Below are 27889 nucleotides of genomic sequence, written 5' to 3' on the forward strand. Positions count from 1 at the left end.
TCTTGGTTCTTTTGTCAAAAGCGAGGGGACTCCAACCACAGTCTCCCTCGTTTCCACTAACTGGGCCACACACACCCCACTTGACTGGCATCAGTTGACCCCCCTTTTGAAAAAGAAAAAGATGCTTGGCATGAAGCACTCTCAAAAATACGCGTGCCTTTCGCCTCCCCTGGCTGACCCAGGGGAAGAAAAGTCTTCTGAGAGCCATGACTTGTTCATCTTGGTTCTTTTTTCAAAAGCGAGGGGACTCCAACCACAGTCTCCCTCATTTCCACTAATTGGGCCACACACACCCCACTTGACTGGCATCAGTTGACCCCCCTTTTGAAAAAGAAAAAGATGCTTGGCATGAAGCACTCTCAAAAATACGCGTGCCTTTCGCCTCCACTGGCTGACCCAGTGGAAGAAAAGTCCTCTGAGAGCCATGACTTCTTCATCTTGGTTCTTTTTTCAAAAGCGAGGGGACTCCAACCACAGTCTCCCTCGTTTCCACTAATTGGGCCACACACACCCCACTTGACTGGCATCAGTTGACCCCCCTTTTGAATAAGATGCTTGGCATGAAGCACTCTCAAAAATACGCGTGCCTTTCACCTCCCCTGGATGACCCAGGGGAAGAAAAGTCCTCTGAGAGCCATGACTTGTTCATCTTGGTTCTTTTTTCAAAAGCGAGGGGACTCCAACCACAGTCTCCCTCGTTTCCACTAATTGAGCCACACACACCCCACTTGACTGGCATCAGTTGACCCCCCTTTTGAAAAAGAAAAAGATGCTTGGCATGAAGCACTCTCAAAAATACGCGTGCCTTTCGCCTCCCCTGGCTGACCCAGGGGAAGAAAAGTCCTCTGAGAGCCATGACTTGTTCATCTTGGTTCTTTTTTCAAAAGCGAGGGGACTCCAACCACAGTCTCCCTTGTTTCCACTAATTGTGCCACACACACCCCACTTGACTGGCATCAGTTGACCCCCCTTTTGAAAAAGAAAAAGATGCTTGGCATGAAGCACTCTCAAAAATACGCGTGCCTTTCACCTCCCCTGACTGACCCAGGGGAAGAAAAGTCCTCAGAGAGCCATGACTTGTTCATCTTGGTTCTTTTTTCAAAAGCGAGGGGACTCCAACCACAGTCTCCCTCGTTTCCACTAATTGGGCCACACACACCCCACTTGACTGGCATCAGTTGACCCCCCCTTTTGAAAAAGAAAAAGATGCTTGGCATGAAGCACTCTCAAAAATACGCGTGCCTTTCGCCTCCCCTGGCTGACCCAGGGGAAGAAAATTCCTCTGAGAGCCATGACTTGTTCATCTTGGTTCTTTTTTCAAAAGCGAGGGGACTCCAACCACAGTCTCCCTCGTTTCCACTAATTGGGCCACACACACCCAACTTGACTGGCATCAGTTGACCCCCCTTTTGAAAAAGAAAAAGATGCTTGGCATGAAGCACTCTCAAAAATACGCGTGCCTTTCGCCTCCACTGGCTGACCCAGGGGAAGAAAAGTCCTCTGAGAGCCATGACTTCTTCATCTTGGTTCTTTTTTCAAAAGCGAGGGGACTCCAACCACAGTCTCCCTCATTTCCACTAATTGGGCCACACACACCCCACTTGACTGGCATCAGTTGACCCCCCTTTTGAAAAAGATGCTTGGCATGAAGCACTCTCAAAAATACGCGTGCCTTTCACCTCCCCTGGATGACCCAGGGGAAGAAAAGTCCTCTGAGAGCCATGACTTCTTCATCTTGGTTCTTTTTTCAAAGTCGAGGGGACTCCAACCACAGTCTCCCTCGTTTCCACTTATTGGGCCACACACACCCCACTTGACTGGCATCAGTTGACCCCCCTTTTGAAAAAGAAAAAGATGCTTGGCATGAAGCACTCTCAAAAATACGCGTGCCTTTCGCCTCCCCTTGCTGACCCAGGGGAAGAAAAGTCCTCTGAGAGCCATGACTTGTTCATCTTGGTTCTTTTTTCAAAAGCGAGGGGACTCCAACCACAGTCTCCCTTGTTTCCACTAATTGGGCCACACACACCCCACTTGACTGGCATCAGTTGACCCCCCTTTTGAAAAAGAAAAAGATGCTTGGCATGAAGCACTCTCAAAAATACGCGTGCCTTTCGCCTCCCCTGGCTGACCCAGGGGAAGAAAATTCCTCTGAGAGCCATGACTTGTTCATCTTGGTTCTTTTTTCAAAAGCGAGGGGACTCCAACCACAGTCTCCCTCGTTTCCACTAATTGGGCCACACACACCCCACTTGACTGGCATCAGTTGACCCCCCTTTTGAAAAAGAAAAAGATGCTTGGCATGAAGCACTCTCAAAAATACGCGTGCCTTTCGCCTCCACTGGCTGACCCAGGGGAAGAAAAGTCCTCTGAGAGCCATGACTTCTTCATCTTGGTTCTTTTTTCAAAAGCGAGGGGACTCCAACCACAGTCTCCCTCATTTCCACTAATTGGGCCACACACACCCACACTTGACTGGCATCAGTTGACCCCCCTTTTGAAAAAGATGCTTGGCATGAAGCACTCTCAAAAATACGCGTGCCTTTCACCTCCCCTGGATGACCCAGGGGAAGAAAAGTCCTCTGAGAGCCATGACTTGTTCATCTTGGTTCTTTTTTCAAAGTTGAGGGGACTCCAACCACAGTCTCCCTCGTTTCCACTAATTGGGCCACACACACCCCACATGACTGGCATCAGTTGACCCCCCTTTTGAAAAAGAAAAAGATGCTTGGCATGAAGCACTCTCAAAAATACGCGTGCCTTTCGCCTCCCCTTGCTGACCCAGGGGAAGAAAAGTCCTCTGAGAGCCATGACTTGTTCATCTTGGTTCTTTTTTCAAAAGCGAGGGGACTCCAACCACATTCTCCCTCGTTTCCACTAATTGGGCCACACACACCCCACTTGACTGGCATCAGTTGACCCCCCTTTTGAAAAAGAAAAAGATGCTTGGCATGAAGCACTCTCAAAAATACGCGTGCCTTTCGCCTCCCCTGGCTGACCCAGGGGAAGAAAAGTCCTCTGAGAGCCATGACTTGTTCATCTTGGTTCTTTTTTCAAAAGCGAGGAGACTCCAACCACAGTCTCCCTCGTTTCCACTAATTGGGCCACACACACCCCACTTGACTGGCATCAGTTGACCCCCCTTTTGAAAAAGAAAAACATGCTTGGCATGAAGCACTCTCAAAAATACGCGTGCCTCTCACCTCCCCTGGATGACCCAGGGGAAGAAAAGTCCTCTGAGAGCCATGACTTCTTCATCTTGGTTCTTTTTTCAAAAGTGAGGGGACTCCAACCACAGTCTCCCTCGTTTCCACTAATTGGGCCACACACACCCCACTTGACTGGCATCAGTTGACCCCTATTTACAAAAGAAAAAGATGCTTGGCATGAAGCACTCTCAAAAATACGCGTGCCTTTCACCTCCCCTGGCTGACCCAGGGGAAGAAAAGTCCTCTGAGAGCCATGACTTGTTCATCTTGCTTCTTTTTTCAAAAGCGAGGGGACTCCAACCACAGTATCCCTCGTTGCCACTAATTGGGCCACACACACCCCACTTGACTGGCATCAGTTGACCCCCTTTTGAAAAAGAAAAAGATGCTTTGCATGAAGCACTCTCAAAAATACGCGTGCCTTTCGCCTCCCCTGGCTGACCCAGGGGAAGAAAAGTCCTCTGAAAGCCATGTCCACATTGTCAGTGGACAGACGCGTGTGCTTATCTGCCAGCAGACCCCCAGCAGCACTGAAGACAGGTTCCGAGAGAACGCTGGCTGCAGGACACGACAAGATCCCCAAGGCGTACGTGGCAAGCTCAGGCAATTTATTCAGATTGGAAGCCTAAAATGAGCAGGGCTCAAGTTGCACAATAATGGCATCGACGTTTCCTTGCATATACTCATATATCTGTGTACCCTCTTCTTTTTCCTTGTCCAGCTCTTTTGTTTTCGCATGAGTATATGTCCTTGTCACTTTCCCATGTGTTTGTGTTGTGTTGTGAGTTGTTTGTCACCTTTTGGACACCTTTGAGGGTGTTTTCTAGGTGTTTTTATGTGTTTTTGAATGCCTGCCATTGTTTCCTATGCGGTTCGAGTTCGGTTCGTCGAATGTTCGACGAACTGAACTCGAACGGGACCTCCGTTCGACGAACCGAACTCGAGCTGAACCACGACCGGTTCGCTCATCTCTAATTCTGACCTCACTTCCTTTAATTATTCATGGTAGTTGTTGTACACCCATGCTGCTGTGGTGATGCCTATGTGAGAGGGCAGGCAGCATCTCAACTACCACAGCGTTTGCTATTGGGTATATACAGTATAGTCATGTACAAAAGTGTGGTATATTTTAAATTGTTCCAGAAAATGAACTATTTTTCTCAGAAAATTATTGCAATTATACATGGTTTGTTATATGCATGTTTATTTCCTTCTTTGTGTATAGGAACAACACAAAAAACTAAAAAAAAATGCAAATAGGACATAATTTTACATAAAACTGCAAAAATGGGCTGGACAATGCTGAGGCTGGTATATATACATGGGCGACAGCGTCTCCTATGTGGTGTACTGTATATACACCTGCCACAGCATCAGTTATTTAGTTTATATACACTGGCACCAGCATCTGCTATGTATTGTACATACAGCTGTCACAGATTCTGCTATATGTTCCATATACACCTGCCACAGCATCTCCCTTGTGTTGTATAAAGAGATGAGCAAACTTCTTTAAAAAAAGTTTGCCAATCTCAAATTTGGCATGGACCTTATCCATTCGGGTTTGTGTTTGGAAGCCTGAGCACTTTTCTCGAAAATCGGCAAAGTTTGGATTTGTTTATTAACTGTTCACATGTAGACTATTGCAGAAACCATCCACATTCAGCCCCATCACAGCCATGTCACTGATTGGTTTCCCTCAAAGTAGACAGACCAAAAAGATGTATACAAGAGGTTCCTATGTAACTAAATCAGCATTAAATCCTCTAAAATCAATATTTTATTTGTCAATAATTCTAAATCAAAACCGACGAACAAAACACACATACACAGTGTTTGTGTGGATAGTGCACACCGGATAAAAAAATAGTATACAGGGATTATAGGGACTAAAGGGCAGTGTTATAGTGTTTAGATGGTTCAATTAGTGACCAGCTCAAGGAGGGAATGAGAGTAGTACTTGTCCCTCTACTGAATCCTACCTAACAATGGGGCTTTAAGCACTCTAATTCATTGGTGCCCCCATTCCATGGTGGCTGTCCCTTCCCTGTCTATCTTGATAACCCGTTCACCAAACCTCACGTGAAGTATTTAACTCAAAAGCTATCATGAGGCAGAGTAAGGCGGGCTTTGCACGTTGCGACATCGCAAGCCGATGCTGCGATGTCGCACGCGATAGTCCCCTCCCCCGTCGCAGGTACGATATTGTGTGATAGCTGGCGTAGCGAAAATTATCGCTACGCCAGCTTCACATGCACTCACCTGTTCTGCGACCGTCGCTCTGGCCGGCAAACCGCCTCCTTCCTAAGGGGGCGGGTCGTGCGATGTCATAGCGATGTCACACGACAGGCGGCCAATAGCGGCGGAGGGGCGGAGATGAGCAGGATGTAAACATCCCGCCCACCTCCTTCCTTCCGTAGAGCCGCCGGCGGCAGGTAAGGTGAAGTTCCTCGCTCCTGCGGCGTAACACACAGCGATGTGTGCTGCCGCAGGAACGAGGAACAGCATCGTACCATCACTGCAGCAAAATTATGGAAAAGTCGGAGCCTGCAACGATGATACGATAACGACGCTTTTGCGCTTTTTTATCGTATCATCTAGGATTTACACACTATGACATCGCAAGGGACGCCGGATGTGCGTCACTTTCGATTTGACCCCACCGACATCGCACCTGCGATGTCGTAGTGTGCAAAGCCACCCTAAGGCTGCAATGGAGGCTGGAATGAAGTTCTTCAGTGATGATGAGTCCTGCATTTGTCTTGCGTGCAATATTAGTATGTCATTGATCTGTAGACCAAATCCATGAAGAGGCCTTTCTGAGGGAATGTCACACCAGTCCAATGACTAAGATTATGGTCTGGGATGGTAAAACCATTGCAAAACACCGCTTTTTTTCATAACAGCTTGGCAATGCATTGATTTGATCGTGGAACAAGTGGCATGGCCATTTCTCCAAAGTGTCCAAGGAAATGTTTTTAACATGACAACACAAGACCCCATGATACTTGAGCTACTGTGAGAAGCCTTTTGGCCTATGTATATTTTTATTACCAAATATACTGGGTGAGACCGACTATAATTTATGCAAAAATTGTCATAGTAACAATTAGCAACAAAGTTGCTGAATTTCTTTTTCGAAGGGTCTTTAATATTTCAAAGTAGAATCTGATAGGTTGCTTTGGGAACTGGTTGGTCCATTCTTTCACAGAACTAGCTTTGATAAACCTCTTCCAGCATATCTTCTTAAGACTCTTACATTTACACAACATTATAAACTAATTTATACATTTGGAAAATGTCAGAATAGACGTTCTGTGCTTACCCTACACCATGTATAACAAGTCCAATGAAGAAAATTATAAAGAGGTTATGGGTATAAAAGAAGACTTCATAGAATGATCTTCTTATGAGTTCTGTAGATGATGTTACAATTAGCACTAGAGCCATTGTGATGACAAAGCCAGTGATGCCAGCTACAGAGGTGAACACTTCCTTTATAATATTCTAGGAAAACAAAAACATATAACATGAAAAAGGCCATGATACACTGTATGTTGATTACATTCCCATAATTGCCTCATGTCCAATATAAATACATTTTACTTTATTAGGCCATGCATTCTATGAAACAAGCAAAAACATAACATTTATAATGATACAAGTAAGAATTTCTCATCAACCAAAATATCAGATATTCTTAAAAAATAATGTTTTATATCTATAGATATGAAGGTATAGAAGGATTGAAATGTATACAAGCTTGTAAAGGAGGAGGTGTTACCTGACAAGGGTAACACTTGAATTAATCCAGAAGTTCAATACACACTCCAACTATCACTGCAAAAAGAAAATTGTCCTTTATTAGTATAAAATAAAAAAGTGTTGAGAAGTCAACATGAGTTTCTATCAATGGTGGTATTGAAGGAAAGTGCTGGCTCCAGGCCGTACTCCTTTGCTAAGCAGACTGTGGGTGCTCGGGGGACATTGGGTGGGGTGCACAACACTTACTGATTTCTTCAGGCCAGTGTTCGTCACCCCCCTGGAGGTCCTCGTCGTAGACAGTCAGTAAAACAAGCGACACCAGTGCTCCCTTAGCTAACCAGAATGTTCACATCATTCTTCCCAAAGTTATGACTAACATGGCCTACCTTTTACTTCGTTCCTCTCACTGTTGGGTAGCACCTCTCAACCTGTCCCCCTCTGCTATCTTGGATCTTGTCCTCAAGCTCCGGGGTCTGTGTGTCTTTCACCCTTACTCCATTCACCTTTGTCCAATTCTGACCCCTGGTGGCTTTTTGGTCCGACAACTCTCAAAGCGCGCCATGTTGAGCCATAGGCTCCAGACCTCTCCAGGATACCTCAGGGCTCCCTGACTGGCCCTAGCACTGAGGTCATATCTTCTTACAATTGAACTCTATTCTTGACTGGCTCCACTTGAGATCTCTCAACCAACTTCTTTTCCACACCTGTCACTACTCCTTTGACTCTATCTCTTCCACCCTGCCAATACCTCAGCTCAACCACTAGGTGGCGCCCATGGTAACAGTCCTGATCTACTGTATCTGGTACCTGATCCTAGCTAGCAGCACAACATATCAACACACACATTTAGAAATAAGCATAACACATGGAATTCTACATAACCATCTACTTTACATTGCAAGGCTTGACCACCTCCTACAAAATAGTGACATTTCAACCCTTCATGGAACTTTATTCAGTGGGTCACCCTTTGGAGTTTTAATCTTAGAAATGATTGAAAAGTCACTTTGTCATTATTGATACAGCTGAAACCAGAAGTTTACATACACTATTTAAAAAGACACATATGCATGTTTTTCTCACTATCTTACATGAAATCAGAATAAACCTTTCCTGTTTTAGTTTCTATTAGGTCAATTAGGATTACCAAAATTATGTTTATTTGCCAAAAGCCAGAATAATGAGCAAGAAAGAATATTTTAAGGCATTTTTATTGCTTTTTGCAAAGCCAAAAGTTTACATACATTAAAGGGTGCTTTACACACTGCGATATCGCTAGCGATCTCGTTAGCGATGTGACACGCCAGATCACAGATAAGATTTGCCGAGATCGCACATAGGTCATTTTTGTAGCACCGGTCACATGTGCGATCTTGGTAAATCGTATGTGCGATCTGACATGTTACATCGCTAACGAGATCGCTAGCGATGTCGCAGCGTGTAAAGCACCCTTAAGAATTCTATGGAACAGCCCATATGATGATGTCATGTCTTTGGAAGCTTATGAAAGGTTTATTGTCAACATCTGAGTTAATTAGAGACATACCTGTGGATGTATTTTAATGCACACATGAAACACACTGCTTCTTTGTGTAGCATCATGGGAAAGTCAAAATAAATCAACCAAGATCTCAGGAAGAGAATTGTGGACTTGTAAAAGTCTGGTTCATGCTTGGGTGCAATTTACAGATACTTGAAGGTACCTCCTTCATCTGAATAAACAATTATATGGACGTAAAAACAAGATGGGCATGTCCAGCCATCACATAGCTCAGAAATGAGACAGGTTCTGTTCAATAGAGATGAACGTGCTTTGGTCAGACATATTCATATCAACCCAAGAACAAAAGCAAAAGACCTTGTGAAGATGCTGGCAGAAGCTGGTAAGATTGTGTCATAATCCACAATGAATGAGTACTATATCAACATGGGCTGAAAGGCCACTCTGCCAGGAAGAAGCCATTACTCCAAAAGAAGCATACAAAGCCAGATTAATGTTTGCAAATGCACACAGGAACAAAGATCTTAATTTTCTGCGTGTTCATGATGATGTTCTGCGGTGTGACGAAATAATGAACATCGTTACATTTGGAGGAGAAAGGGAGAAGCATTAAAGCCTAAAAACACCATCCCAACTGCTGAAAAGGCAGGTCTGAGCAAGGCAACCTACAAACATGGCCCAGTTACACCAGTTCTGTCAGTAGGAATGGACCCAAATTCATACCAACTATTGTGAAAAGCTTGTGGAAGGATATCCAAAATGTTTGACCCAAGTCATACAGCTTAAGAGCAATGGTACCAAATACTAATGAAATGTTTATAAAGTTTTGACTTAGCAGAAAATAATAAACATGCCTTAAAATATTCTCTCATTCTGGCATTTGGCAAATATAAATAATTTTGGTTCCAAATTGATCTAAAATAGGAAACATTTATTCTGATTTCATGTCAGACAGTGAGAAAAACATGCATATGTGTCTTTTTAGATAGTGTACGGAAACTTCTGGTTTCAACTGTATATATTCCTGTTGACTCCTGAACAGTTTTACTTATTATATTAGTAAAATATTTTATTTGCCCTGCAAAGGTATCTGGAGTGTGCAGTAAACTTCTACAAACATAAATGTTCAGAAGATTAACGTTAGACCAACTTTGGTTTATCACTTAAATTGCAATCAAATCTTTGTCAAAGAACAGATTAATGGTATTTTAATGAAATACTGGTATAGTACAGTACAGTCAAAAGTCACAATGAAAATGCATTGACAGTTATGGTAAAAATATCTGAAGTTGTCCCACATGACTTTTGACAGCAGAACATGCTAAAAAGTACTTTTAGACACAGAGGGCAGGCATTAGCCTGAATTGTTCCTGATACAAAATTGCATTTGGGTGTCCCCACCCTATTGATTTTTTTACTCAGCTTCCCAGGACACAAGCACTAAAAGGCAGAAAGCCCATTTTTTATATCCTAAAAAAATTGACTTCCTTTCCTCACATAGTTTATTTTTTCCGTACATGAAATCACCCCACCTTGTGGTAATCTATATATATAATTGCCTTATTCTGTCTGTCTGTCTGTCTGTCTTGCTCCAAAATTGTGTCCTTACGGTGACACAAAGCTGATTGGCTGCTGGGCTCGCCATGGCCCCGCCCCCCCGCACGGATTGGCCGCTCGCCTCGCCTCGGCCCCGCCCCCCCGCACGGATTGGCCGCTCGCCTCGCCTCGGCTCCGCCCCCCACGGATTGGTCGCTCGCCTCGGCCTGGCCCCGCCCTCCGCATGGATTGGCCACTCGCCCCGGCCCTCCGTACGCATCGCCAGACATAACCTTGCGCTGCTGGGATCGTGACGGAGCCGGTGAACGCTGGTAACCATTATACACATCGGGTAACTAAGGTCCCTTAGTTACCCGATGTGTATCATAGTTACCAGTGTACACCGGCTCCTTCACGATCCCAGCAGCGCCAGACATAACCTTGCGATGCTGGGATCTTGACGGAGCTGGTGAACGCTGGTAACCATTATACACATCGGGTAACTAAGGTCCCTTAGTTACCCGATGTGTATCATAGTTACCAGTGTACACCGGCTCCTTCACGATCCCAGCAGCGCCAGACATAACCTTGCGATGCTGGGATCTTGACGGAGCCGGTGAAGGCTGGTAACCATTATACACATCGGGTAACTAAGGTCCCTTAGTTACCCGATGTGTATCATAGTTACCAGTGTACACCGGCTCCGTCACGATCCCAGCAGCGCCACACATAACCTTGCGATGCTGGGATCTTGACGGAGCTGGTGAACGCTGGTAACCATTATACACATCGGGTAACTAAGGTCCCTTAGTTACCCGATGTGTATTATAGTTACCAGCGTACACCGGCTCCCGGTACACATGTGCAGGGAGCCGGCATTATACTCCTCTCCCCCCAGGACTACTCCTCCTATTATAGTCCTCCTATTATACTCCTCTCTGAGTATAATAGGAGAACTATTACAGCATGGGGGATGGAGCACGATGGGGTGCGCAGCATGGGGGATGTAGCAGGATGGGGAGTGCGCAGCATGGGGGATGGAGCACGATGGGGAGTCCGCAGCATGGAGGATGGAGCACGATGGGGAGTGCGCAGCATGGGGGATGGAGCACGATGGGGAATGCGCAGCATAGGGGATGGAGCACGATGGGGGGTGCGCAGCATGGGGGATGGAGCACGATGGGAGGTGCACACCTCCCCCAACACACACACACAACACACCACACACACACTGGGAACCACAAACACCGCCATACACAGACACCCACACACACAGACAACGCCGCACACACACAACACCCAACACACAAACACCGCGGCATACATACGCACATACCGCATAACCCACACATTGCACAAAACATACCTCCCCCCAAAACACACCACACCCACACAAACCGCGCAACACACACACACAACGCTACAGACACACAGCGCTCCACAAACAACGCAACACACGCAACACACATACAACACCGCTCTCACCCCCCGCCACACCCAGACAACACCCAGAACATGTACAGCGCCCTACACAAACACTTGGTAACTACACACAACAACATCTATATATATATATATAATAAAAATCATACATGAACTACACAATACGTAAATTCTAGAATACCCGATGCGTAGAATCGGGCCACCTTCTAGTATACTATAAACTCCTCTGAATGTGTTGTGTGAAATCATCACCTCCAGCATGTACAGTTATACATTTTGTACATTTATGTCTGTACAGCTGTGCTGGAATGAGGGAAGTGGTGAAGGATCTGTTGAAGCACATGCGTTTAGTGGATCCACCTCACCTGTAGTGTGTGGAATCGGTACTGGATATATTTGTAGTTGTCACGCTCCCCGGGTCCTCACCCCCGTTCCCCGGCTCACCTGCCACGCTCTCCGCTCCCCAGTCACCAGATTCCGTCCGTCCCAGGGCTCCGGGCCCCCGATCCCGGCGCCCGACAGCTTCCCTGGACCTGGCCGGCTCCCCTGCGTCCTCCTCGCAGCCTCCTTCCCTGGCTTCTGGCACCCGGGCGGCGCGCATGCGCATTAGGGCGCGCGCGCGGTCACTGACCCTTTCTTAAAGGGCCAGCGTCCATTAACAGGAAATGAGGTTGCACAGGTACAGGGTATATAGGGGGTCATTGTCCAAGGGGGCGGGGCCTGATCTTCGTGTTCCCTGAGCTAGGAGTCAGGTCTCTTGGTGTTTATGTGCCTGTACTCACCTATCTGTCTTTGTAGAGCCGTACCTGCCTCGCCATCCAGTCTGCCGTGTCCTGATCCCCGCACGCTGTCCGTCTGCCATCTGACAGTCCGTACCATCCCGGATCCCTGCGGTGACCCGTCATCTTGCTCCAGAGGTTCCGGACCCCGCCTGATATCACCTCGGCCTCCGAACCTGAGCTACGTCACCAAGACCACCTTCTGTGACTCCGTGGTCCCTGGGACTCCTCCGCTGCCTTCACTTGCACGGACTGTTCTACTGCCCATCAGTGCTTCAGCTGCCGGACTCCCTACCACCATCTCAGAGAGTTCGGTCCAGTGGATCCACCTCCTGGGTCTGCCCGACCGCCCGGCCGTGACAGTAAGATCAGGCCATGGATCCCGCTGCAGCACTAATGGCCCTGCAAGAGGAACTCCAACGCCAGCGTGAAGTCCAGACCCGCATGCTGCAATTCATGACCTCCGTGGACACCCGCCTGTACACATTACAAGCATCAATGACGCCTGCGGCACCCAGGTCCCCCGCCAGGCAAGCCATGGCCCCCGCACCAGTGGCAACCTCGTCAGATGCTTCCCGACTCCGTTTGGCGTCACCTCCTCGTTATGCTGGAGATCCCAAGACCTGCAGGGGCTTCATAAATCAATGTTCCCTTCATTTCACGCAGCTGCCACATCTGTTCGCCTCCGACCAAGCCAAGGTCGCCTTTATAATGTCCCACCTAGAGGGCGAGGCGCTGGCGTGGATGAACCCCTTGTGGGAGAAGGAGGACCCCATGACCAAGGATCTTCAACAGTTCCTGCAGGCATTCCGCAGCACCTTTGACGAGCCGGGACGCGCTTCTGCCTCTGCTTCATCACTCCTCCGCCTACGTCAAGGAACACTGACGGTGGGCCAATACGCCATCCGTTTTCGCACTGTGGCTTCAGAACTCGGGTGGAATAATGAGGCCCTAACAGCCGCCTTCTGGGAGGGACTCTCGAGTCGCATCAAGGATGAGTTGGCGGGTCGGGACGTGCCCTCCACCCTAGATGCCCTGATTGCCCTAGCAACTCGTGTGGACATACGTTTTCAGGAGCGCTCCAAAGAGCTATCTCGTGAGAGACGCCCGTTACGGCATTCATCTCATCCTCAGAAGCCCTCCGTACCTCAGTCATCAACAGCTGGGAGTCCCGTCCACGAGCCCATGCAGATTGACCGAGTGCGTCAGTCTGCACAACGTAGAGCAGAGCGGCTTGCCAAGGGTCTCTGCTTTTACTGCGGTGAGGGCACACACCTCCTCCGTTCCTGTCCGGAAAGGCCGGGAAACTCCAAAGCCTAGGGTTGGTAGGAGAGGCCACCCTAGGTGCTGGGACTCTCTCTGATCCGGTCACATGGACCGTGCAAGTGACAACGGGAGAGGCGCGGTTCACGGCTGAGGCCTATCTTGATTCCGGGGCAGCAGGCAATTTCATCCAGCAAGCCACCGTGGACAAATACCAGGTGCCTGTTATCCCACTCAACAAGCCCCTGGTGATTGCCTCTGTGGATGGGAGACCCCTTTCTGACACCATCTCCTGGACCACCAGGCCGGTTGAACTGCGCATCGGTGCTCTTCACACCGAGAACATCGCCTTCTACGTCCTTCCGCACATGTCCCATCAGATCCTGCTGGGCCTTCCATGGTTACGGACTCACGAACCATCAGTCAGCTGGGGCACTGGCGAAATCACCCGCTGGGGTGCTTCGTGTCATGAGAGATGCCTAAAATCCACACAACCCATCCGACGACCTCCGGTTCCTGAGAACCTACCGGGGCTGCCCTCGGCTTATTGGTCCTTTGCTGATGTCTTTGATAAAAAAGAATCCGAGGTACTGCCGCCACATCGCCCCTACGATTGTGCCATCGACCTGCTCCCTGGAACAACGCCACCACGAGGACGGATATATCCTTTATCTCCAGCCGAAACAAGGGCTATGTCGACTTACATCTCAGAGAGCCTGGCTAGGGGATTCATTCGGAGATCCTCCTCTCCTGCTGGAGCAGGTTTCTTCTTTGTCAAGAAAAAAGAGGGCGATTTACGTCCCTGCATCGACTACCGGGGTCTGAATCAGATCACTGTTAAGAACAAGTACCCTCTGCCGCTCATCCCCGAATTGTTTGACCGGCTTAGAGGAGCTCGTCTGTTCACCAAGCTGGATCTTCGGGGTGCTTACAATCTGGTGCGCATCCGCTCTGGTGACGAATGGAAGACCGCGTTTAATACGCGCGATGGACATTATGAGTACTGCGTGATGCCCTTCGGCCTGTGTAACGCTCCTGCCGTCTTCCAAGAACTGGTGAACGACGTGTTCCGAGACCTCCTCTACACCTGTGTGGTAGTATATCTAGATGACATCCTTGTCTTCTCTCCGGACCTCCCAACCCACAGAGAGCACGTACAGCTGGTTCTACGACGACTAAGAGAGAACCGTCTGTACGCAAAGTATGAGAAGTGTGTCTTTGAGCAGTCTTCTCTCCCCTTTCTGGGGTACATCATCTCTGAGACTGGACTGCAGATGGATCCCAAGAAGGTCTCCGCCATTCTCAACTGGCCTCCCCCTTCTGGACTGAAGGCAATCCAACGCTTCCTGGGATTCGCCAACTACTACCGCCAATTCGTCCCTCACTTCTCTGCTCTGACTGCTCCACTTTCCGCTTTGACTAAGAAAGAGGCAAATCCAAAGGACTGGTCGCCTGCGGCCGACGCCGCGTTTGGCTCTTTGAAGCGGGCTTTTGCTTCCTCGCCTGTACTTCACCGTCCGGAGTTGAACCGCCAGTTCACCTTGGAGGTGGATGCCTCCTCCTCAGGAGCCGGAGCAGTGCTCATGCAGAAGTCCTCCTCCGGGAAGATGGTGACTTGCGGATTCTTCTCCAAGGGCTTCTCAGCGCCTGAACGCAACTATACCATCGGGGACCGAGAGCTCTTGGCAGTCAAACTGGCACTGGAGGAATGGCGCTACCTCCTGGAAGGTGCAGTGTATCCCGTGATCATCTACACGGACCACAAGAACCTAGAATACCTGCGGTCCGCTCAGCGACTGAACCCACGGCAAGCCAGGTGGTCCTTATTCTTTGCCAGGTTCGACTTTCAGCTTCACTTCCGACCCGCGGACAAGAATGTACGCGCTGATGCCTTGTCCAGGTCTTTCATGCCCATGGAGCAGGAGGAAGAGACTACCCAACCCATCATCTGTCCTAGCAACATCATTCCGGTGGCCCCTGTCACCCTAGCCCAGATACCGCCCGGGAAGACCTATGTCTCCGATACCGACAGGCAAAAAGTGTTACACTGGGGTCATGCCTCAAAAACAGCCGGGCATGCTGGTCAGAAGAGAACATGGGGTGCGATTGTACGCCATTACTGGTGGCCATCCCTTCGCACGGACGTCGCTGCTTTTGTCTCTGCCTGCTCCTCCTGTGCCAGGAACAAGACGCCCAAACACTTGCCCCATGGCCGTCTTCTGCCTTTACCGATACCCTCAGTCCCGTGGCAACACATAGCAATGGACTTTATTACGGACTTGCCATTATCCTCCGGGCACACAGTCATATGGGTCGTGGTTGATCGATTCTCCAAAATGGCCCACTTCGTTCCTATGGCCGGACTGCCCTCTGCTCAGGAACTCGCGGAAGCCTACATACATCACATCTTCCGCTTGCATGGCTTTCCATCCCACATAGTGTCCGACAGAGGAACTCAGTTCACCTCCCGCTTCTGGAGGGCTCTATGCAAACATCTGGGAGTGACTCTGGACTTTTCTTCTTCTTACCATCCTCAGTCTAACGGCCAAGTGGAGAGGGTCAATCAAATCGTGACCTCATACCTACGTCACTATGTCTACGCCCATCACGACGACTGGTCCTCGCTTCTGCCTTGGGCTGAATTCTCCCATAACCACCACGTCAGTGAGTCATCCTCCGAATCTCCCTTCCATGTTGTTTACGGACTCCAGCCCGCCGTCCCATTGCCTATATCCCCTTCATCGGATGTCCCGGCTGCTGATACTGCAGTTCGTGACTTTGCTACCATTTGGGACTCTGTCAAAGCGTCCCTTGGGCGCGCTTCCCAGCGGATGAAGAAACACGCTGACAAGAGACGTCTGGATCCTCCGTGTTTCTCTCCTGGTGACCTGGTCTGGCTTGCTTCCCAGTACATCCGATTGAAGATACCTTCCTACAAGCTGGGTCCTCGCTACATCGGGCCGTTTAAGGTCCTCAGCAAGATCAATGAGGTATCCTACAAGCTACAGCTCCCGGCCACGATGAGGATACCCAACTCCTTCCACGTCTCTCTGCTCAAGCCGGTTGTCCTTGGTCCCTTCTCCGCTGCTGCCAGTCCGGCCCCTCCTCCTATTGCCGATGATGACATCTATGCGGTAAGGGATATCGTGGCCATGAAGACCGTACGAGGTCGTCAGTTCTTCCTGGTGGACTGGGAAGGGTATGGTCCTGAGGATAGGTCTTGGGAGCCCAGGGAGAACGTGGGCACTCCTCTTATCCGTGCCTTCATGTCCCGGTTGCGGGGAGGGGGGCGTGGGGGGGGGGGGTACTGTCACGCTCCCCGGGTCCTCACCCCCGTTCCCCGGCTCACCTGCCACGCTCTCCGCTCCCCAGTCACCAGATTCCGTCCGTCCCAGGGCTCCGGGCCCCCGATCCCGGCGCCCGACAGCTTCCCTGGACCTGGCCGGCTCCCCTGCGTCCTCCTCGCAGCCTCCTTCCCTGGCTTCTGGCACCCGGGCGGCGCGCATGCGCATTAGGGCGCGCGCGCGGTCACTGACCCTTTCTTAAAGGGCCAGCGTCCATTAACAGGAAATGAGGTTGCACAGGTACAGGGTATATAGGGGGTCATTGTCCAAGGGGGCGGGGCCTGATCTTCGTGTTCCCTGAGCTAGGAGTCAGGTCTCTTGGTGTTTATGTGCCTGTACTCACCTATCTGTCTTTGTAGAGCCGTACCTGCCTCGCCATCCAGTCTGCCGTGTCCTGATCCCCGCACGCTGTCCGTCTGCCATCTGACAGTCCGTACCATCCCGGATCCCTGCGGTGACCCGTCATCTTGCTCCAGAGGTTCCGGACCCCGCCTGATATCACCTCGGCCTCCGAACCTGAGCTACGTCACCAAGACCACCTTCTGTGACTCCGTGGTCCCTGGGACTCCTCCGCTGCCTTCACTTGCACGGACTGTTCTACTGCCCATCAGTGCTTCAGCTGCCGGACTCCCTACCACCATCTCAGAGAGTTCGGTCCAGTGGATCCACCTCCTGGGTCTGCCCGACCGCCCGGCCGTGACAGTAGTGATGACTCCATGATTTTGCTTTGCTTTTTGTATTGGTATCCACTGCTTAAGCCTGAACCATCGGATGGCTAAGAACATTTTTTTTTCACATATTTTATTACTACGTCCACTGAATTACTTTGACCATGTATGTCGGTATTATTTGGGTATTGTATATTGGTATTTTATGGTTGGCATTTGATCACTGTATACAGTTTTGATTAGTAATACTTTGGCACTGCAAAGTAGTATTATTTGGGACCGTATATAAGTATTATTTGGGCATTATATGCTGGTATTTGTTTTATTGGTACTATATGGACACTGTACATCGGTATTAGTTGGTTTGTAATATTTGGGCAATGTTCATTGGTATTATTTTGTTAGCATCATGTAGGCACTGAATATAAGTATTAAGTATGTGTTGGTATTATATGGGCACTATATGTTGGTATTTGGTTGGTGTCGAGCACTGTTTATCAGTACTTGGTTTGTAGTATATGTACACTGCAGGTGAACTTTTTTTGTTAGCATTAAGTTGGCATGATAATTGTCATTATTGATTTTTTTTTTTGCAATACACATAACAAAATGATGCTAATTTAGTTTATTTATATCTGAATATTCAAGTGTACATTGTGTGCATATAATGTATGTGTGTATATGTATATATACAGTCATGGTCAAAAGTGTTGGCACTAGAGGTGAGCGGACATGTTGATGTTCGGTTCAGCGGGGTCAGACGGACTTTAAATCAAGTTGGGTTTTGGCCCCGAACTTGACCTGAACCCCAATGAAGTCACTAATTGGGCAGTTCGGGTTTTCGCTCACATGCAGCCAGCCATAACCAGATCACTTCTAGGGGCGAGTGGGTGGTGTTTTTCCCTTTTTGGGGGTGCACACTATATCCGATCATGCTGTTCTTACTCCCAGTGCTAGCCATTTAATCACTGCAAGTGGATCGCACTGTGCTGAGACCAAGCATACCTGAGCACAGTGATGCTCAACCAAGTGAAGGTCATAAGTGAAGCACTCGAATTCAATTTTTTCATAAAAGTTCGAACACTGAACTTTTTTTTTTTTAATTATTTATAATTAATTATAAAAAAGCAGCTTAGGGTGACCTCCAAATTGGATCACCAGCCAAGGTGAAGCTGCCAGCTGTGGTCTATAGGCTGCAACCGTCTGCTTTACCCCAGCTGGCTATCAAAAATGGTGGGGACCCCACGTCGGTTTTTTTAATTATTTATTTATATTTGGGCTAAATAGTAATACACGGCTAAACACAACGAAAGTTACTAACGGGCACCAGCTTGGAATATGCAGGGGATAGGACATTATATATGTGTTAGACATCTATCCATCCATCCATCCTAGCTTTTTAGGCTGTGTGCCCACAATTAGGATTTGCATCATTTTGGATGCAGAGTGTTTTCACTACATCCATAATGCTGCGTTGTGCAGTACAAGCACAGAGGAAGGATTTTTAGAAATCTCCTGCCCACGTCACTTCTTTTCACTGCAGCCTAAACTGACCTGCGGTGCGGCTTCCTGAGCAGCAGCATGTCAATTTATGCTGCGGAAAATAAAGTGTTCTTCAGAGGGAGAATAAAGTCTGCAGCGGTCTGAACCCGGAGTATATACATAGGTAGCTGCGTTCTCACGTGGACAACACTCACATCTCTGCTGGAGGGCTGGCACTGCATCCTAGACACAGTGTCGCCAGATTGTGGGCACATAGCCTAAAAGTGAGAAATTTGGCGCAACAGCAACATTTTTGTGAAGTACCTGTAGATTCAAAATTCTCACTATACCCCTGAATAAAGTGCTTGAAGGGTCTAGTTTCCAAAATGGGGTCACTTGTGGGGGTTTCTGCTGTATAGGTAAGCTAGGGGCCCAGCAAATGCGACATGGTGCCCACAATTTGTTTCAACTTTTACAAAATTCAAATCATGCTCCTTCCGTTCCGAGCCCTACTGTTTGTCCAAACAGCGCTTTTATCGCCACATATGGGGTATCACTGCGCTCATAAGAAATTGGATAACAAACTGTGCTCTATTTTTTGGTATTTCCTCTTGAAAAAGGGAGGAATTTGGTGCTAAAGCAACACTTTTCTAAAAAAAATTAAAATGTTCAATATGACTAGCTAAGGTTATGAAATTCTATGAAGTATCTGTGGGTTCAAATGCACACTATACCCCTAGATAAAATCCTTGAGGGGTCTAGTTTCTAGAATGAGGTCACTTGTGGGGAGCTCCACTGTTTAGGCACCTCAGGGGGTCCCCAAACGCAACATGGCGTTCGCTAATAATTCCTGCCAATTTTGCAGTCAAATGGTGCTCCTTTCCTTCCAAGCCTTGCCGTGCACCCAAACAGTTGATTTCCACCACATATGATCTATCAGAAAACACAGGAGAAATTGCACAATACATTTTATGGTGCATTTTTTCCTGTTACCTTTGTAAAAAAAAAAAAGCTACTTGGTTGAAGTAACAACTTTGTGGTAAAAAAAAAAAAATATTTTCACGGCTTAACATTATAAAATTCTGTGAAGCACCTAGGGGTTCAGGGTATTTACCAAATATCTAGATAAATTCCTTGAGAGGTCTATTTTCCAAAATGTGGCCACATGTTGGGGAGCTATACTGTATAGACACCTCAGGGGCTCTCCAAATGCAACATGGTGTCCGCTTTTGATTACAGCCAATTTTGCAGTCAAATGGCACTCCTTCCCTTCTGAGCCCTACCATGTGCCCAAACAGTTGATTTCCACCACATATAAGGTATCGCCAAACTCAGGAGAAATTGCACAATAAATTTTATGACGATTATTTTACTGTTACTCTTGTGAGACAAAAAGGTACCTGGTTGAAGAAACAATTTTGTGGTAAAATTTTATTTTTTTATTTTCATGGCTCAACGTTATAAAATTCTGTAAAGCACCTGGGGGTTCAGGGTACTCACTAAACATCTAGATAAATTCCTTGAGGGGCCTAGTTTCCAAAATGGGGTCACTTGTGGGGGGTTTATGCTGTTTATGTACCTTAGGGGCCCTACAAATGCAACATAGTGTCCGCAATCTTTTTCAGCCAAATTTCCTTTCCAAAATTCAAATATTGCTCCTTCCGTTCCAAGCCCTCCCATTTGTCCAAACAAAGGTTTCTGACCACATGTGAGGTATCACCACGCTCATAGAAAAATGGATAACAAACATTGGGGTCCAATTTTTGGAATTACCTCTTGAAAAAGTGAGAAAATTGATGCTAAAGCAACATTTTTGAGAAAAAAAATGAAAATTTTCAATATGACAATGTAACGTTATCTGTGAAGTACCTGTGGGTCCAAAATGCTCACTATACCCCTAGATAGAAGTGTTGAGAGGTCCAGTTTCCAAAATGGCATCACTTGTTGGGGGTTTCTGCTATTTAGGTACCTTAGCGGACCGGTAAATGCAACATGGTGCCCGCAATCTATTTCAGCCAAATTTGCTTTCCAAAATTCAAATATTGCTCCTTCTGTTCCGGGTCCTCCCATTTGTCCAAACAGAGGTTTCTTACCACATGTGGGGTATCAGTGCGTTCATAAGAAAGTAAGTAACAAGTTTTGGGGTCCATTTTGTTGTGTTATTTCTTCTAAAAATGAATAAATTTGGGTTAGAGCAATATTTTTAGGTAAAATTGTATTTTTTGCTTTTTTTCATTCCACATTGCTTTAGTTCCTGCGAAGCATCTGAAGGGTTAATAAACTTCTTGGATGTGGTTTTGAGTACTTTGGGGGGTGCAGTTTTTATTTAGAATGGTGTCACTTTGGGGTGTTTTCTGTCACCTAGGCCTCTCAAAGTCACTTCAAATGTGATGTGCTCCCTAAAAAAATGGTTTTGTAAATTTTGATGTAAAAATGAAAAATTGCTGATAAACTTTGAACTCTTTTTTTCTCACGAAAAATGTAATACAAGGAGAGCTCAAAACTGGTTCACAGACTAAAAACTCCTTAATATAAAAAATATCAATTTTATTAACAAAAGCATTTAAAAACACTTCCACATTATATAGAAAATATTAATTGGTGCCATACAAAGATTCCAACATATATCCCCCTTATTATTCTAGTCCTATGTGTTACCCCAATTAAGGAGCAAGAACAAATGTCAGTAAGGCGCAGTATACAAGTATATCCCTAAACAGTCCAATAGTCAAGGGTCCTACAGTCAAGATCCCTAAAAGCAGCACTTTTTTTACCCTAAATTAGTCGGTTCTGCACTGAGATATAATTCTGTATATACTGCCACTTCCTATATTAGTGAGGAGGCTGTCAACCTTCTACCCCTAATCGACCCGACGCGTTTCCCCTTCAAATAGAAGGTTCTTCAGGGGTCATCAAAAAGTAGTATAGAGAAATACAATTAATTTATACATTATCCTCCAATCATACAGTGAATACAGACATAGTTTTTGTAATCTCCCCAAACAGAGTACATCAAACAAATGATCTTCAGATTGTACAAATGACTATTATAGTCTCCTCTGGTGCTGTCGTATCTTTAGTCTCCAAGAATTGCCAGGTAACACAGAGTTCCACAAAATATTGGCGTGGATATTACCGAACAGAGAATTCCCGTTATAAAAATATTTTTCAAATTTTTGTCATCTCATTCGGGACAAGGCTGTATTTTCAAGGTGAATGATGATGTCACCTATTAAAAACATGCCCATTCATAATTCCCCTTCAGCAAGTTTTTTCCTTTTCAGTGTCCGTGTAGATAAATGGACTAGAGTCCCCTCAGGTTGCAATTGGCATGTCCTGGTCCAAATAAGTTTAAAACTATATACCAGCATGTAGTTGGGGCTCCCTGTGTTGTTCAGAGCGTGCCCAGCCTCTGCAAAATCCACATTGCAGAGGCTGGGCACGCTCTGAACAACACAGGGAGCCCCAACTACATGCTGGTATATAGTTTTAAACTTATTTGGACCAGGACATGCCAATTGCAACCTGAGGGGACTCTAGTCCATTTATCTACACGGACACTGAAAAGGAAAAAACTTGCTGAAGGGGAATTATGAATGGGCATGTTTTTAATAGGTGACATCATCATTCACCTTGAAAATACAGCCTTGTCCCGAATGAGATGACAAATATTTCTATAACGGGAATTCTCTGTTCGGTAATATCCACGCCAATATTTTGTGGAACTCTGTGTTACCTGGCAATTCTTGGAGACTAAAGATACGACAGCACCAGAGGAGACTATAATAGTCATTTGTACAATCTGAAGATCATTTGTTTGATGTACTCTGTTTGGGGAGATTACAAAAACTATGTCTGTATTCACTGTATGATTGGAGGATAATGTATAAATTAATTGTATTTCTCTATACTACTTTTTGATGACCCCTGAAGAACCTTCTATTTGAAGGGGAAACGCGTCGGGTCGATTAGGGGTAGAAGGTTGACAGCCTCCTCACTAATATAGGAAGTGGCAGTATATACAGAATTATATCTCAGTGCAGAACCGACTAATTTAGGGTAAAAAAAGTGCTGCTTTTAGGGATCTTGACTGTAGGACCCTTGACTATTGGACTGTTTAGGGATATACTTGTATACTGCGCCTTACTGACATTTGTTCTTGCTCCTTAATTGGGGTAACACATAGGACTAGAATAATAAGGGGGATATATGTTGGAATCTTTGTCTGGCACCAATTAATATTTTCTATATAATGTGGAAGTGTTTTTAAATGCTTTTGTTAATAAAATTGATATTTTTTATATTAAGGAGTTTTTAGTCTGTAAACTTTGAACTCTTCTAACTTCCTAACAAAAAAAAATTGGTTCCAAAATTTTGCTGATGTAAATTAGACATGTGGGAAATGTTATTTATTAACTATTTTGTGTCACAGAACTCTGTGGTTTAACGGTATACAAATTCCTAATTTGAAAATTGCTAAATTTTTAAAATTTGTGCCAAAATTCAATTTTTCATAAATAAACTAAAAAAATATTGTCCAAAATTTGGTACTAACATGAAGTCCAATATGTAACGAAAAAACAATCTCAGAATCACTGGGATCCGTTGAAGCGTTCCAGAGTTATAACCTCATGAAGTGACACTAGTCAGAATTGCAAAATTTGGTCTGGTCATTAAGGTGAAAATTAGCTTCATCACTAAGGGGTTAAGTACCAAGCAGGGCGCAAGAATGGCAACACAGACACCTTGTCCAGAATTCTACACCTGCCAGATGATGGGAGAAATGAAGAGGAGCTGGAAGAAATTGAGTTTCCCGCCTTTCATCACCTGAAACCATCACAGTGTCAGCAAACTCACTGCAGAGATGCAGAAAGAGTCTTGAATCCCTTACCACTTCATCAATGGAAGGAGACTCAGGACAGTGATCCAGCTGTTGCCATGGTCAAGGAACTGATAACCCAACCAAATGCTCATACGGAGGCAGATGCACCTCAAGAAGCACAACAATGGTGGAAAGAGAGAGGTCGGCTGTTTTTTCATCAGGAAAAGCTGTGTAGGTGTTTCATCAACCCAAAAACCCAGGAATTGGTGTACCAGATAGTAGTGCCGAAGAGAGATGTCCCAATGGTGTTGGAAGCATACCATAACAGAACCGGACACTTCGGGTGGAAGAAACTTGAAGTACTCCTTCGTGGCATGTTTTATTCGGTTGGAATGAGGAGAACCATAGAAGATTGGTGTAGAAATTGTGGGCCCTGCAGCTTGAGGAGAAAAGACCGAGGTAGCCAGAAAGCACCATTGCAGCCCATCATTACAAAGCAACCCTTGGAACTGGTGGCCTTAGATCATGTCAAATTGACACCAAGCCGAAGTGGTTTACACTTATGCTCTAACTATGGTAGACCATTACTCCAGGTTCCTTGTTGTGGTACCAGTGAAAGACCTGACTGCACAAACAGCTGCAAAAACATTCCAAACATACTTTTACAGACCTCATGGCTACCCTGAACAGGTATGGTGTCTCAGTGTTTAGCACTGCAGTCTTGCAGCGCTGGGGTCCTGGGTTCAAATCCCACCAAGGACAACATCTGCAAGGAGTTTGTATGTTCTCCCCGTGTTTGCGTGGGTTTCCTCCGGGTACTCTGGTTTCCTCCCACACTCCAAAAACATACTCACAAGGGAACCTAGATTGTGAGCCCCAATGGGGACAGTGTTTCCATTGTATGTAAAGTGCTGTGAAATTAACAGCGCTATATAAATTAATAAATATTAAATTATATATTATTATTATTATAGTATTGACAGATCAAGGAACGGCTTTTGAAGCAGAAATCTTCCAGGAGTTCTGTCACCTATAAGGTTGTAAGAAGATACAAACCACCCCATATTATCCTCAGACAAATGGTATGTGCGAGAGAATGAATCAGGTTGTCATTTAATTGCTGAAGACCTTACCACTAGAAAAAAGGGCTTTCTGGCCTGAGAAACTGCCTGATCTAGTGGATATCTACAATAACATCCCTGTGAGCTCTACCAATTGCACACCAGCCTTTCTCATGAGGGCAAGACCAGGAAAATTGCCAATTGACCTGGAAAATGGGAATTGAACCTTCAAATACCGCTGCACAAAATGCTGATTGGGATTCTGCACGTCGAGGACAATACAGATGCATCCAAGAGTGTGTGGAAAGAAGTTTGAACCAGAGCAGAGAAAATCAAGAAAAGGAATACAATAAGAATGCTCCTGCAATGTCTTTACCCCATGGACAAGTTGTTTTGAAGAGAAAAAAAAGAACTCATAACCTAGATGACCAATGGGAAGCAGAACCTTATAAAGTACAACCTTCAAACTTTGACAACAGAAAGACTTGCGTCATTAGTAAGGATGAAGGAAAAACTACAACAACAGTTTCCAGAGACCATCTTAAGAAGTGTCCAGAACAATGGAAGTTCACAGAGAAGACTCCATGTCCATCTGTACAAGTTGAACAGAAGGAAGTGATCCACACGGTATTAGGTGACCTTCCAGCAGATTGGCCTCAGTATCACAGAGCAATAGTGGTACCAGTGCTTACATTTCCACAGCATGCAGAAGCACAAGAAGATGCAGAAGAGAATGTTCCAGACTCTACAGAATCTCTGAGTGGAGTATCTGCCAATCCTGTGGTAATACCCAGAACCAGTAGACTATTGCCTAGCCTACCCAATGCACATAGACGCATTCAGAACACAAACACTAGTGGGACACCCATATTGCGTAGATCGAGTCGCAGCAACATCGGTAGACCCCCAACTAGACTTGGTGTATGGGTATAAAGAGTAAATATGTGATAGAATAAGATGTAAATAGTTATCTAATGTATTTTGTCAAATGTGTTGACCCTGCAGAGACTTTCCTGTAAGGACTTAATTTACATTTTTTATTTTTGCTTTTGGTTTTCAAAACTTGGACTCAGGCTATTGGACTAGCATAGCCAAAAACTGTGGAGCTGTAAATAGTTGCACTATTGGGTGCTAAACCTGGTTAAACCTGCAGCCTGCTGTACAGGACTGTTTCCAGGAGAGTGGCAGGCGCAGGAAGGGTCCGTGGTGGAGCAGGCAGGACCCAATCACCACAGGAACCGGTGACGCTCTCCCAGGACTTTACCATTGTTTTGCTTATCCAAGAATAAAAGGACACCAGGGACTTTGGGTGGGAAACCACTTAGCAGTGGTGCAAGAGACTCTGGGTGGCGGATGGTAAGGAAGGTGAAACTAGGTTGCAACGTTTAAGGAAATGTGCCTCCCGCAAGGGAAGAAATGTTTTAAAATGTTTAAAATGTTAACCTGTTAAATGTTATGCATGTAAAAACTGCAGTATGACCTGTTTGAATTGCAGCCCGTGGATGTGCTGGATTTAACCAAGGGGGAATGTGATGCCCTTGCGGTAACCAGGTGTCACAAAACAAGGTAGCACCATAGCAACAGCTCGGGTCCTGCATAACTGTGCCAGTCAATACACACGCCAGCACACCAGGACACATACACTGCAAACCCAGAGCAGGAGACTTCCGTAAAAGCAGATGAGAGGGCTGGGCACTGTGAGCTAACAGGCAGCCAACTGGCGAAGGGGAGATCAGACCTGTGGGAGGAGTGGGTGGTGTTGTGAATACATTCGAATTAGATTCCAGTTTGGGGCTCCCTCTTGTGGTCAGTGCTGGTAGTGCAGTTGGCTTGCTGAATGGGAAACAGAAAGCTGAGGAGGATTGGCAATCAGGCCATTCGGATTGGACTGAGTAGTTTCCTCCTGTTCCTTGCCGGTGCTCAATGTATCTTCTGTGTGCTAAGGACATTCTGAATCCAGTAATTTTCTCTGTGTCAACCAGAACTCCTCTCAGATAAGTTGGTCTTTGTTCCGCTGCTTATGGTTTGCACTTTCTTGTTATTTTTCCTGTGTGGAGTTCTTGGTGGAGTTGGATCATTCCCTGCTGGGAGTATCTGTGTACCTTTCTCCATGTTCTGCTATGTTTTGTGGTTTGTCATGCTTGGTACTAAATTCAGTCCCTCCTCTATATCAGTGTTTTTCTAGGATCACAGTAACACCAGAGTACTGATATAGTGGGGGAGAGCCTGTGTAGGCTCAGTATTTTTCCACATCAGGCGTGCTGGTATTTACTAGGGTTTTTACGGCTGCAGTCAGTGCTCTTTCCTATCCTTTCCTATGCAGATAGTTTGGACCTCATCTTTGCTAAATCTATTCTCTAGCTATGTATTGTGTTTTCCTATATTACCGTAGTCTTTACATGTGGGGGGCTATCTATATTTTTGGGGACTGCTCCGAGGCAGATTAGCTTTTCTAATATTTCTCTTTGTAAGAATATTTTGTTCTGCGGCTGTGTCGAGGCCACCAGGTCATCGTTGTCACGCCCCACGGCTGCTTCTAATTGTGTGTCAGTATTAGGTCAGTATTAGGTCTGCAATCCGTTAAGGTTCCAGCCACTCTAGTTATTTTTTGGGTTTCTGAGTCTTTGTCCTTTTTCTGATCGTCCTTGGTCACTAAATCATGACAGAGTGGCCTGGGAGGTGTGGGTAGACAGCGGAAGTCAGTTTAGAAAAAGTGAGTGAAGTTGGAGGAAGAGAGTGAGGAGGAAGTGAAGTGAAGTAGGTGAAAGTGAGCAGTCGTAAGAAAGGTGTCAAAACAGACAAATCTTGAGAAACAGGGAAAGAGGAGTAGAAAGACACCGCAAGGACCTGAGAGGAAACAACAGCCACTCAGGGGAGAAAGTAGCAGGAGAGCGAGAGAGCAAGCTCCAAGGACAGAGGGATCCTGTGGGGTGGACATCCAGGGCTCCCAGTACTTTGCACGCACGGAGTGCAGATCCCAGAACTGACCGGGACTTCAAGTCATCTGTTAACTCTGCCA

General features: G+C 46.3%; 1 protein-coding gene across 1 annotated transcript in view; it reads right to left on the reverse strand.

Moving 5' to 3' along the window:
- The window catches only part of NOX3 (NADPH oxidase 3), a 698296-nt gene that overhangs the window by 262327 nt on the left and 408080 nt on the right, over positions 1-27889 (reverse strand). Inside the window, exon 6 of the mRNA XM_075339672.1 lies at positions 6532-6697. Coding sequence (XP_075195787.1) covers positions 6532-6697 — 166 coding nt within the window. The remainder of the gene's footprint in view (positions 1-6531; positions 6698-27889) is intronic.

The sequence above is a fragment of the Anomaloglossus baeobatrachus genome, chromosome 3, assembly GCF_048569485.1.
Source record: "Anomaloglossus baeobatrachus isolate aAnoBae1 chromosome 3, aAnoBae1.hap1, whole genome shotgun sequence".
NCBI lineage: Eukaryota > Metazoa > Chordata > Amphibia > Anura > Aromobatidae > Anomaloglossus > Anomaloglossus baeobatrachus.